Source organism: Oreochromis niloticus, unplaced genomic scaffold, assembly GCF_001858045.2.
Source record: "Oreochromis niloticus isolate F11D_XX unplaced genomic scaffold, O_niloticus_UMD_NMBU tig00006539_pilon, whole genome shotgun sequence".
Classification (NCBI taxonomy): Eukaryota; Metazoa; Chordata; class Actinopteri; order Cichliformes; family Cichlidae; genus Oreochromis; species Oreochromis niloticus.
In genome coordinates, this window is record NW_020328055.1 from 158,715 (window position 1) to 171,388 (window position 12,674).

The 12,674-nt window shown below is 37.2% G+C and overlaps 2 gene segments (V, D, J or C); both read right to left on the reverse strand.

Annotated features, from left to right (window-relative positions):
* Positions 1–5,075: 5,075 nt before the first annotated feature.
* LOC109201779 (Ig heavy chain V region 914-like) lies at positions 5,076–5,653 on the reverse strand. The segment is given in 2 exon segments: positions 5,076–5,430; positions 5,513–5,653. Coding segments are annotated over 2 exon segments (357 nt in total).
* A 3,588-nt stretch (positions 5,654–9,241) lies between these two features.
* LOC109201778 (Ig heavy chain V region 5A-like) lies at positions 9,242–9,720 on the reverse strand. The segment is given in 2 exon segments: positions 9,242–9,566; positions 9,640–9,720. Coding segments are annotated over 2 exon segments (366 nt in total).
* Between the last annotated feature and the right edge of the window lie 2,954 nt (positions 9,721–12,674).

Sequence of the window (12,674 nt, forward strand, 5' to 3'; positions counted from 1 at the left end):
ACAATTAAAACATGGAGATGGATATTTGAATACTGTATTCCATAAAAGATGAAAGATGGCTCTGTTTTACTTACTTCAAAATAAATAATAATTAATGGAAGAATACATTTGTAATGAAAAGTGTAGAATATAATACATTAACATGTCAGATATATTAAAACATTGTTAAAATTGATATTGTTTCATATATTAAAATTATTTTAAAAGTAAAATTAAAGATAAGACTTGATAAATGTCTGTTATATAGAGAGGATGACTCTAAGATTTTGCACAAACAGCTTCAGTCAGTCATTCCTTACACTGTTCATCTGCACATGTCTGTTGTTTTTCTGGAGATGGGGAAAACTGCCTTAGCCTGAATAAACAGCAGAATCCTCAGTCCTCAGACTGTTCATCTGCAAATACACCTGCTGTCTGCTGTTGTCTCTGGAGATGGTAAACTGGCCTTGTACTCTGGGCCAGTTCTAGACAGGCATATATGAGGGGGCAGACAGAAATGTAAAGGGGGCACAAGGTGGCAATGCAGGCGAGAAAGGTGTGGGGGCTAGGTGGGGTGCTCTGGATTCAGGGTGCCACAAACAATTATTTTGATAGTTGGCTAGTCACTGATTGTTTTTGCAATTAGTTGACTAATCAGATCATGCATCCATTGAACGTAAAACGAACAGCTTATTGCACCAGCATGCATCTGCTTTTATATAACTATCATTAGCTTACAGCTTGAAGTATGTGCTAACTAAAAAAAAGACAAGATGGTAGTTTATTAAACTTTTAATGAAATTTGCAGATTGTCTCGGTGGAGTTTAATAAACTCAGTCGTCTGCTTCCTGCTATCTAAAATATAACAGGACACTGGAGTAAATTCTTTACCATCTCACACTTCTGTTTAATCAGTTTTCTGTTTGATGTTTTTTCAGCTGTGTGAAAACGATAACTTTAATCTCAGTCAAACCGATTTACTCGCTTTACTGATTTACTTGCTACTTATTCCTGCGTCTGTCAGGATCTTACAAAGCTTCAAACAATGTGTCAACTATTAAATTAGTCGTTGACGATTTTGATAGTCGACATAATCGTGACTAGTCGACTAATTATGGCAGCCCTACTCTGGGTAACTGTTTTTGTCATGTAATTGGTTTGCACTTTGTCAGGCCTCTACCCTAAGACCTGACCAACTTGGGTGTCCCACCTGAAGGCTAAGCTTCTGCTGGTCTAGCTTTTATGGTCACTAAGACACGCAATGACCACGTTAAGGTGAAAAAATAGAGAAGTATAATTTTTTCAGTGACTTTATTATAGTCTCTTTTTACTTTATAATACAGAAATTTTCAAATGTTAAAACTTAAAATGCATCAAGAGACTTTTTCATATCACAGGTCCTATGCTCTAACTATCTGTTTTTAGGAAAGATCTCAAACTCCAAACTAGTTAAAAGAAATAGTACAAGGTTTATATTTGTGTGCATTATATGTATGGACCCAATCCCTGTCATTCTTTATTTCTACTGCAGCACTTGCAAGTGCGTGTCTATTTCAAACTTTGCAGTGATATCGCACCCAGGCTGGTGCCCTCAGACATCGGTGCGTTGATGGAATTGTAAAGTGCTTTGAGGGTCTCGAAAAGCGCTATATAAATGCAATCCCGTATTATTATTATCATTACAAATTATTAAGTCTTTAACAAATTCTACTTTGAGGTGATTGGAAGTAAGGAACAACAATAGCGCCTATCAGTCCAGCAAAGAGTGGAATGGAACCATCAGTTCACACAGTATAAACCATCTTTAAGATTAGCATTCACCCTCCAAAAAGGGTGAAGGGGGAAAATCATTGGATGTGACCAAATTAAATCCTTTATGTGCAACTCATACTCAATGATTTAGATTTTTTTTTTCCTGTTCAAGCACTGAGGGGTTCTTTTTCAACTCTACTGATGTTTCTTTTCTGTGAGTCTCTGGACAAGTAATGTTGAAAGTTGAAAGCAGTGTTTGACTTTCATGGGTTTTTGTACAGCATTACTTCCTTTTGTGTCACTGTGAGTCTCGAGCACAATAATAAACAGCTGAATCCTCAGTCGTCAAGCTGCTCATCTGCAGATACACCTGCTTTCTGCTGTTGTCTCTGGAGATGGTGAACCGGCCTCTGAATGACTGAGAGTACCAGGTGCTACTGCCATCACTGATAGTAGCAACCCATTCCAGTCCTTTTCCAGCAGCCTGTCTGATCCAAGCATTCCAGTAATCGCTACTGAACCCTGAGTATGTACAGGTCAGTCTGTGGGAGTCCCCAGGCCTTTTAACCACTGATTCAGACTCAGTCAGTGTTTGACCTTCAGTACCTACAAACAAACAGCTCATTAGATACAATGATGCAGACATTTTATGTGTTTTCATTAGTAAAAGTAAACGTATGATCCTTACCAGCCCAGTTCATTAAAAGAATGAGAAAAGTGAACCAGATATGAAGTCTGAACATGATGAAAGCTATTTCTCTCTGCAGTCTACAGTGGGTACATCAATGATTTACTCTCTGTCTTAAACTCTCTAACATTTATGTAAACATAAACTAGAACAGTTTTGCATCAGCTCCTCCCACACTGTAGCTGGTAGTACTGATCATTTTATTACATTATTATTTGAAATGTATTTATTTGTTAAGTAATTGTGTTCAGGTAAGACAGTCCTATCCTTATAATTCTACATTTTTTCTTTTCTTTTTTCTTTAATCATAAAATCCTTCTTGATACTCATTTAGAAAAGTACATCATGTTGACGCATTTGTTTAAGCATCAGAGTTTGTGTTTATGATTATTGTTCATTTTACTGTAAAGTATGAACGAAGTAAATAAAAATGAATTTTGTTCAGCATGCACATAAATCTTTCTATTTGTCTGTCTCCAAAGAGATTGTCAAAGAGATTGAACTGCAGGTGATTTATGCAAATATCATTTTGATCGGCTGAGTTTTTGAACTAAATTTCTTGAAGGAGGATTGTTTACTGTCATATGTAAATATTTATAAAAGGATAGTTAGGTTTCTGCTAAATGCCACTTAACATCTGTTTCATTTATCAAGCTTAATATTACAAAAAATAGATTTTACTCCAGCAGACAAACTGTTGGAGTCATCTGTGGAGATGATGGACCTACCCTGGACGAACTGGGACTAACAGATATCAGCAGTTCCAGTGTGTATCAGTTCATATTGTAGCTGCTGAATGTGAATCCGGAGCATGTACAGGTTAATTCTGGATATTTTCCAGGCCTTTTTAACCACTGATTCAGATTCTGTCAAAGATCATAAAAACATGTCAAGAGCATCAAATCACACTAAATTAAACTGTAATATCAAGAATTATTAATGCTGTCAACTCCCAAGCAAATAGTTAACAGCAGTTATGATGATATTTCTAATCCACAATCGGGATTATGTGATTAACAAAAAGCACTGGAAAATTAAAAATTAGTTAAGGAGCAACTAAAGTTGTCCAGTTTTATTTTCAATATTCGCACTTCTCTCTTTTAAAATAAAATGAAAACAAAATCAAAGACAGGAGATGTCATAGTGAACGATACTCAGAGAATAAGAGACCTGACAGGTTACTGTGAGATTGTGATAAACATGATAAATCGAGTCCAGTTCTAAAGAAATGAACACTCTGTCCATGCTTTCAGTGTTTATGTTCAGTGAGAACATGTTGATATTGAAATTCATCAGGTCAAAGCTTCTTTATCTCTTGCAACCAACAGCAGTACATGTGTAGCAAGACTATTCCAGCAGCCTGTCTGATCCAAGCAGCGCTAATATCACCACTGAACCCTGAGTATGTACAGGTCAGTCTGTGGGAGTCTCCAGACGTTTTAACCACTGATCCAGACTGAGAACCTCAGTACCTAAAACTGAATGCCACTCTTTTAAAGTACAAATCAGAAAAAATGGAAAATTATAATTTTTCAAATAATAAAACTTAGAATACAACAATACCTATACTAAATACATATGCTAAAAGCCAACTTGTCAGCTGAAAGTGGAAGTGAACAGGATAGTGGTCTGAGAGCTCCTCTGGAAGCTTTTTATTAAAACAGACTGTGAGGGGTTTTTGTCCAGGTTCCTTGATGGTTTGTGTTACTGTGGCCTGGCTGCACAGTCTCAGAGGCTGGCTGTGTCAACTCCACACATGTTACATCTGTAAAAAGGTGGATATAAAGCAGGACAAATGATTGAATTTTAATTTAAAAGAAAAGCTGCACATTTACAGTTTACAAATTTACAGTGACTTGCAGCATCCAGCTGCCAACAGCAATAGGAAGGCAATGGGGAAACATGTTTTTTTGATTGAAGCTGACTGTATGACCTTCTGATCACTGTTTCACTTTAAGTGACTTCTTTATAACTGTGTCACAGGAAGTCACTTGGTTTGCATATTGATTTGAAAAATTAGGGTGCAAATTTACCTTGGTGTGTGACCAGGTAACCATATGCCTCATGTTGGGGTGCAGCAGACTTCATCACTGCTCAGCTACTCAATAAAGTGCAAAAAGAATATCAAAAAGAAAAGAACAAAGAGAAGGAAAAATACTGGAAAAAATACTAACTTGTAAAAGCAGCATATAATACAAAATGAGAGGAAGAGAAGTGATTGATGCATTGTGGGAGGTCACCAGAACCCCGGGCTTATGGCAGGATTTCTAACAAATTTGTAGAATAATTTATTTAATAAATACATCTTATTATGTTATGTATTATGTAATATTCAGTGTAATATTCACTTTAGCATCATATGAGATAAACAGCTGCTGACAAGAAATAAATAGGAGAGACCTCTTTGGTCATTTCTTTGCTGTTGTACATCTTAATTGAAGGGCCATGTATTAAACACATCAACAGAAACTCAGTAACTCACACTTAAGTACTTTGTGTAAGCTTGAAGTCAGTAGACAGTTTGTGAGATTATCTGGATCTTTTAATCAGCCTGTCAAAGTCTTATGAACAAAGAAAAAATGTAAATGGATTTGTAAGTAAAAAAAAAACACAAAACCAAATCACATGCACAAGCACATATGAGTGAAAAATGTCTGAGGATCACTGGAGGATTTTGTTCAGCTGTTCAACTAGTTCCAGTCACTGTGAGACTCGAGCACAATAATACACAGCAGAATCTTCAGTCTTCAAGTTGTTCATCTGCAAAAACAGCTGTTCTCTGCTGTTGTCTCTGGAGGCAGTAAACCTGCCTCGTACTGACTGAGAGTAGTAGTTGGTGCCTCCATTAGCCTCAGTTGCAATCCACTCCAGTCCTTTCCCAGGAGCCTGTCTGATCCAGGCCATCCACCAGCTACTAAATGAGAGTCCAGAGGTGGTACAGGTGAGCCTGTGAGACTCTCCAGGTTTTTTAACAACTGGTTCAGACTGTGTCAGAGTCTGACCATCAATACCTGTAAAAACAGAATTGAATAATAATCAGTTCCTTTATGTTTTTCAGAATTTTATTGATAACTAAAGCTTGTAGATCTTCACCTGCCCAGCAGATAGCTAATAGCAGCAGCCCCGTCCTGCAGTCCATCGTGTTAAACTGTGTGACTTCTGCTCTCTGCCATGCTCCCTGCAGTCACATAAGTAGAGGTGTAAGGTATGTAAGTTTTGCATTGACTCCTCCTCACATTAACTAGACTCATGTGAACTCACTTTAACTGAGCATCACATATTAACTGGTGAAATTAGAGTGGATGCTACATGTAAGTAAATATTTGCATAAACTTTAAATTGAGTGACAGTTTTGGACATCACTTTGATTAAGTGAACCATTTTGATTTGGCACTTCCTGAGGCTTGAGACCACTTTTCTGTTCAGTAAAAACAAATAATAGACATAATGTTAATGTTTATAAATGTTATCTCTTTTTTTACAATTTCTGCTATCAGTGTCTCCAGTATTCAAACTGAGTGCACATTCACTCATCTTGCAAAATTACAACACGCTCTTTGCAAGACTGTTAACACGTCTCACTCCTTTACACCTAGCAATAATTTCTGTGCTGAATTTTCTTATAAATACTAAGAAATGACAATGACAGTCTGACAAAATCTTATGTTAGTTTGTAATTTGTGTTTGTGTTTTTATTTAATTGATGGCTTGTGTCTCATGTAAAAAGAAAATTCAACCTTTCAACTGGTTTTCACTTCCAAGACTTGCAATGTTTGCTGGCTTGGTGCAAGGTTTTGTGGTACTTAGAAGTGATTTGAATGAGTAATTGTTTTCAAAGTTAGTGCTTAAGTAATTACACATAAAATGTAATCATGGAAATTTATCCTGTATTGAGAAATCTTATCCAGGAATACTAAAAAAGCGTATCAGAGCAACTACTATAAAACTACTGTATCTTATTAAGTGGTAATGACGAAGGGAAGTAGTTTTTGCATGACTCTCCTATTACTTCTTCTCAGTGTTTCTCGTCAAGCACAGTAATAAACTGCCGTGTCCTCAGTCTTCAAACTGTTCATCTGAAGATAGACTTTACTGCTGGAGTCATCTCTGGAGATGGTGAATCTGCCCTGAACTGTCTGAGAGTAGGAGATAGGAGAACTAGCTGTGTGTATAAAAGCAATCCACTCCAGCCCTTTTCCAGGAGCCTGTCTGACCCAGGCCATGGCGTAGCTGCTGAATGTGAATCCAGAGGCTGAACGGGTCAGTCTGTGAGACTCTCTGGGCCTTTTAACCATCGGTTCAGATTCTGTCAGAGTCTGACCATCCACACCTGTAAAGACATAAAATAAGAAAAGAAAATTAAAAAAAAAAACGAAATGACATGAATTGTTCTCCAAAGAAAATAAGGGCATGTTAACTAAAGATCAGGGAAAATCATCATCTGCCCAACAAAAGCTACAAGCAGCAATCTATGATACAGCATTCAGGATATGAATAGAATTGTATTTATTTATTTATTGCTTTCTTTATCTTTTATTTACTGTTTTTTCTGCTCCTGACCCCAATGACACATGCTTATTTTTTTGCTATGATATTGGCTCTATTGTATTATCTCATTATCATCATCCTCTATCATGCACTCTTCATGTTGTTGATAACATATAAAGAACACTATGGAGACTAACTACAAGTAAAATGCACAGTTTAGGCCTCAAGCTTGCCTGAAGGCTTGACAATACTTCTTCAGAAGATGAACAACTACTCCTCTCATTGAGTGAAGAAATCTTCTTGGTTATTTCCAAATATGGAAAAGACAAACAAGAATGTGGATCATTATACTGATTTACTGATAAAAAATTTATTGTAGTCAGTGCATTCACAAAATGGGCCAAACCACAAACACATTCACACAGATTGTATTTTTATGCAACAATATTTTATTGTTGTTTTTGTGTGTTCAATTGTACTGTGAAAAAATGACTTTCTATAATAATAATATGTTGTGTTGAGAATACACATCAGTTGAGCTTCCATTTGCATCCTTTTTTAGTTAATGACCCCCCGCCCTTCCGAAAAAAAATGGTATAATTGTAATTAATTGTATAATTGGTAGTAGTAGTATTGTTGTTGTTGTTGTTCCTTGTTTTTTCATTAGATGAAGAGACAATTATGAAACAATAAATTCATATCAATCTTGTTAGAGTGAGGACGCTCTTTAAAATCATTAGTGGTCTTAGAGCGCCTCCTCTGGTGCTTTTACTGATGTTCAGGCAGAGTGCAGTTTTTGTTCAGCTCTAGTCATGTTTTGTGTTATTGTGGGTCTCTGGCACAGTAATACACTGCAGTGTCTTCAGGCTGCATATTCTGTCCAGTCAGAGTCACGGTGTTGCTGGAAGAGTCTAAGCTGATACTGAACTTGTTTTTTAGTGAATCTTTATAAGCTAAAGTTGCACCAACTCTGCTTCCAATCCACTCCAGGCCTTTCCCTGCAGGCTGTCTGATCCAAGCTGTCCAGCGGCTGGTCACAGAATAGGAAACCTGACAGGTGATGGTCAGACGTTGACCTGGCTGTACAGTCTCAGAGGCTTTCTGTGTCAACTGCTCACACTGTACACCTGCAAGTAGGAAAAGGTTATTATTAACATGTGATTAAATTGTGTTGTTACAGATAATCTGATGAATATGACAAATATAGGAGACTCACATGATCCACCTGCCAACAGCAGCAACAGAGCTACAGAAAACATGGTTTAATTGAGACTGATGTTCTGGTATCTCCACCCAAAACTGTGAGCAGTTTTTATGACTGAGTAGCGAGGAAGCTGAGTGATGTTTGCATAGAACAAAGCACGTGCTTGTAAACTAGAGCAAGTAGCGCAGTCACTATACTATCTGCCAAACTTGCCACCAGATCACATTTGCCTAAAATTTGTTTAACCGTATTACCTAATGAAAATGCATACAAAATAAAGTCTAATTGCTTTCTTTATGGAAAGGATCCCTGTACCGCTGATTTTTTGAAATCATGTTTGCTGTTTGCTTGACTGAAACATATGCATGAAGAATGTGCTGCAGCATTTAATTATTTATCCTGTAATGTCAGGAACAGCTTGTTGCATTATTTAAATTTGCCCTGTAACACAGAATTTGCAATAAAAACTGTAATATTTTAGTAGATTAATTTTCATGTCCAAAGGTAAAGCTCAATCAAGGCACTTTATGCCTTGAATACTTATGTTATTTAGTGCACAGACAGCCGTATTGTGCTAATGCACTTCAGTGTCTGTATTCCTAAGGCAGCAAACCTATTGGGAAAACTGATAAACACAGAAACAAAGTTGTTATGAATAACTTATAACATTAATTTATGTATAAATTAATTTATATATGCTATTTTCAGACTAAATAACATACATGATTTCTTCAAGCCACAAACAGCTGCAGGTAAATTAACAGTCAATGTGAGTGTATTGTAAGGGACACAGGATAAGTAATCATTTTACATTTCACACAGGTTTGGAGGTGGTTTGAATGTTTATGATGTGTGTGTGTGTCATTTATGATTCCATTGTCTTTAATACTGAGAAACCCAATCATGAAGAATGTATCTTCTTACAAAACAACACAAAATGTACTTAATTTGTTTGTCATTGCTAGGCCTATATATATATGTGTGTGTGTGTGTGTGTGTGTGTGTGTGTGTGTGTGTGTGTGTGTGTTTGTATACTACATTATACAACTACACAAGAAATTTATCAATATTACTAAGTAAAAAATAAACTGTATGTAGAAAGCTAGAGGATTTTGTACAGGAACTACAACAGCTTTAATCACTGTGGCTCTCGAGCACAATAATAAACAGCAGAATCTTCAGTCTTCAGGTTGTTCATCTGCAGCAACAGCAGCTGTCTGTTGTCGTCTCTGGAGATGGTGAAGCGGCCTTGGACTGACTGGGAGTAGAATCTCCTGCTACCACTGCCGCTATCGTGCCAGGCAATCCACTCCAGTCCTTTTCCAAGAGGCTGTCTGATCCATGCCATAAAGTTGCTGCTCAGTGTTAATCCAGAGGCTGTACAGGTCAATGTGTGTGATTGTCCAGGCCTTGTAATGGCTGGTTCAGATTCTGTTAAAGTCTGGGCACAAGCACCTGGTAAAAAAACAAGAAAATTGTGATTTTCTGCAAGCTGGCAAATTTTAAAAGACAGAGAATATTTTCTCACCCGTCCACCAGACAGTTAAAAGCAACAGTCTCATGTTACAGCCCATCATGGTGAAGTGTCTGTCGTCTCTTCTCTGTCGTCCTCTCTCCAGTCAGATAAGAAGCGCTGGATTATATGTAGGTTTTGCATTGGCTCCTCCTCATAGGAAGGATTTATGAGTATATTCCTCCAGCACTGTTACTGTTTATTTTAGATCTTCAACTCCTGCCCCATAATGCTCTAATTATGATAGTTTAATTTACTTCAGTTTTGTTAAGTGCGCTGTGTTTCCGTTTGTTCATAAAAGGTTATTTAATTTGATTGTTTGCTGAATTTCTTTAATTTATGATCATAATTACAGATATCTCATGTATAAGATCAGGAGTGTTCACTTCTGCAAAATGCTGTGTGCCCTTTACAGACAGCAAGTGCTATAGAGGTCCTTCAGGTGTCCAGTGATGTTCTGCTATTGTTAATGACCCTTCTTAGTGGCTTATTGTGTGCCATAGTGGAGCTTGAGAACAACACAGAGATGCAATATGTCAGCACACTCTCAGTGGAGAAGTGGTAGGAGATGGTCAGCAGCTTCAACTTCAGGTTGATCCTCGTGAGGATCCTCAGAAACCAGGAATTTGAAGCTGGTCAGCCTCTCCACACACTTCCCAATGATGAAGATGGGCTGAAGGTCAGACTTCCTCCTGCTGAAATCAGTGATAAGTTTTAGGTCTTTCGGGTTTTTGGTCAACTTAAGGACCGATTTGTTGATTAATCACGGGCCCAGACTGAGTCAGTGTTTGACCATCAATACCTAAAGACATGGTAACAGCTCATTAGTGCAATCTGCCTGTAACCAGCAAATAAAGCTGTGTTAGAGTTCACGTCTGTCTGCTGAGTCCTGATCTGGGTCCACTATCACCTTGCCACACAACAGACCATAACATTAGAGGTCTGTGCAATCCACCATATATAAATACATCACAGATATCATTTTTTCATCAACTCCTCCTTCAAAAAACACAAAAAAACTGTTAATTGATGGTTATACATAGAAAATCTTTTAGTAGGCAGGTATTTATGCCAATAACACTCTCAAAATCAACAATACACCACAAGCTCAGCAGTCTCTTATCATTTAACTCTAAAGGGACATGCAAACTCTATTCTAAGTAATACAAATGTTTGAAATTAAATATTTCTCAAATATGCACCTTCAAAAGTGAAATGTCACTAGAGATAATAACAAAAGAAGTTTTTAAGTTGCTGGTTTAATTTAGAGGAGTTTATCTGCTGTGCAAAGATCTAAAACCTGACTTCATACTACTTTCAAACATGATATATGAAAGCTAAATCCATCTAGAATAAAAGGAACTAAGTTTGATTTGTTGATAAGAACATATGGACCATAGGATTTTTAGATTTTCCTTTTTCCTTCAACCATGTTGAGCAATCATTTGTGATCCTAGAGCTCCTCCTCTGGCAGCTTCATATACTGTAAGTGATCAGGCTCAGAGGGGTTTTTGTTCAGGTCTGCTGGTGGTTTGTGTTACTGTGCATCTCTCGCACAGTAATACACAGCAGTGTCTTCAGGCTGCATATTCTGTCCATTTAAAGTCACTCTCTTGCTTGAAGTGTCTAAGTCAATACTGAACTTGTTCTTTAGTGAGTCTTTGTAAGCAGAGCCTCCAGTATATCTGGACCCGATCCACTCCAGTCCTTTCCCTGCAGGCTGCCTGATCCAGCCTGTCCAGTAGCTGCTAAGAGCATAAGAGACCTGACAGGTGATGGTCAGACGGTGGCCTGGCTGCACTGTCACAGAGGCTGGCTGTGTCAACTGCTCACACTTTACACCTGTAAATAGAAAATATTATTTTTAACAGATGATTAGGTAAAGCCGTTAATGATAAACTATTGAGTTTGACAAATAAAAAGGGACTCACGTGATCCAGCTGCCAACAGCAGCAGCAAAGCTACAGAAAACATGGTTTATGTTGAGGGTGATGTTCTGCTATCGTCACCCCAAAGATGTGAGGAGTTTTTATGGCTGAGTAGCAAGGAAGGACACCGAGTTTGCATAGAATCAAACACATTAGGCACCAGTGTTGGTACAGTTAGAGCCAACAGAAAAGTCTGCCATAATATAGTGTGATATAGACTTGCCAGGACTCACCTTTGCTTAGCATTTGTTGTACCGTATTACTCATTCACATTTTCAAATCCAAAAGAAAGTTTAATTTCTTGTTTTTTTCTTATAACACATCTGTGCACCTGTGATTTTTAAAAATATGTCTGCTATTTTCTTGACAAAACTGACTAATTCAGTCATTTGTCAGATTCAGAAATATATTATAAGAGCATCTTAATTACACAATTTAACTAATTCTCTATTCTTTCAAAAGGCACTTGATTCATTTCAGGACCATAAGATTCATAAATATAGCAACAGAAATATGAATAGGTACATCCTGTACTTATTTTTTTTCAGCACATTATTGTTATGATGTCTTCCAGCCTTATACAAATAGCTTTGCAGAAAGACATTATTTCCTGCATTTTCACAGGAAATATGTTAATTCTTTCAGAGGTTGCAGATCTGCAAAAATTGCAGTTTTTACTGTTTGGGTTTAATATTGCGTTGCCTGTTTGCAGTAATATTTTAGTAGGAAATAAAGCTCGTACAAGGCACTTGGGGCAGCTTAGCGATATTTTAAACAGGATGCAGGGTGGGATCCATTTCATTCATGCACAAACAGCTGAAATACTCCTGACACATTGCACTTCATTTTTCCATGTGAACAAAAGTGTTGAAAAGTTTTATTAATATAGCAGCACAGATATATAATGAACATGAAGATGTTCAGTCCAACACTCCCTTCCTCACCTACACCAGATAATATTGGCAATAAATACATCAGTACTTTGCAGAATATTGCCAGTGTGAGTTTATTTAAAGGGACATATTATAAGCAGGCTTTTTGAGTTCTGAAATCTTGTGAATGTTTATGATGTGCGTGAGATTCTTGATTCCAATATTGTTCCCCCATCATGAAGTATGGTTC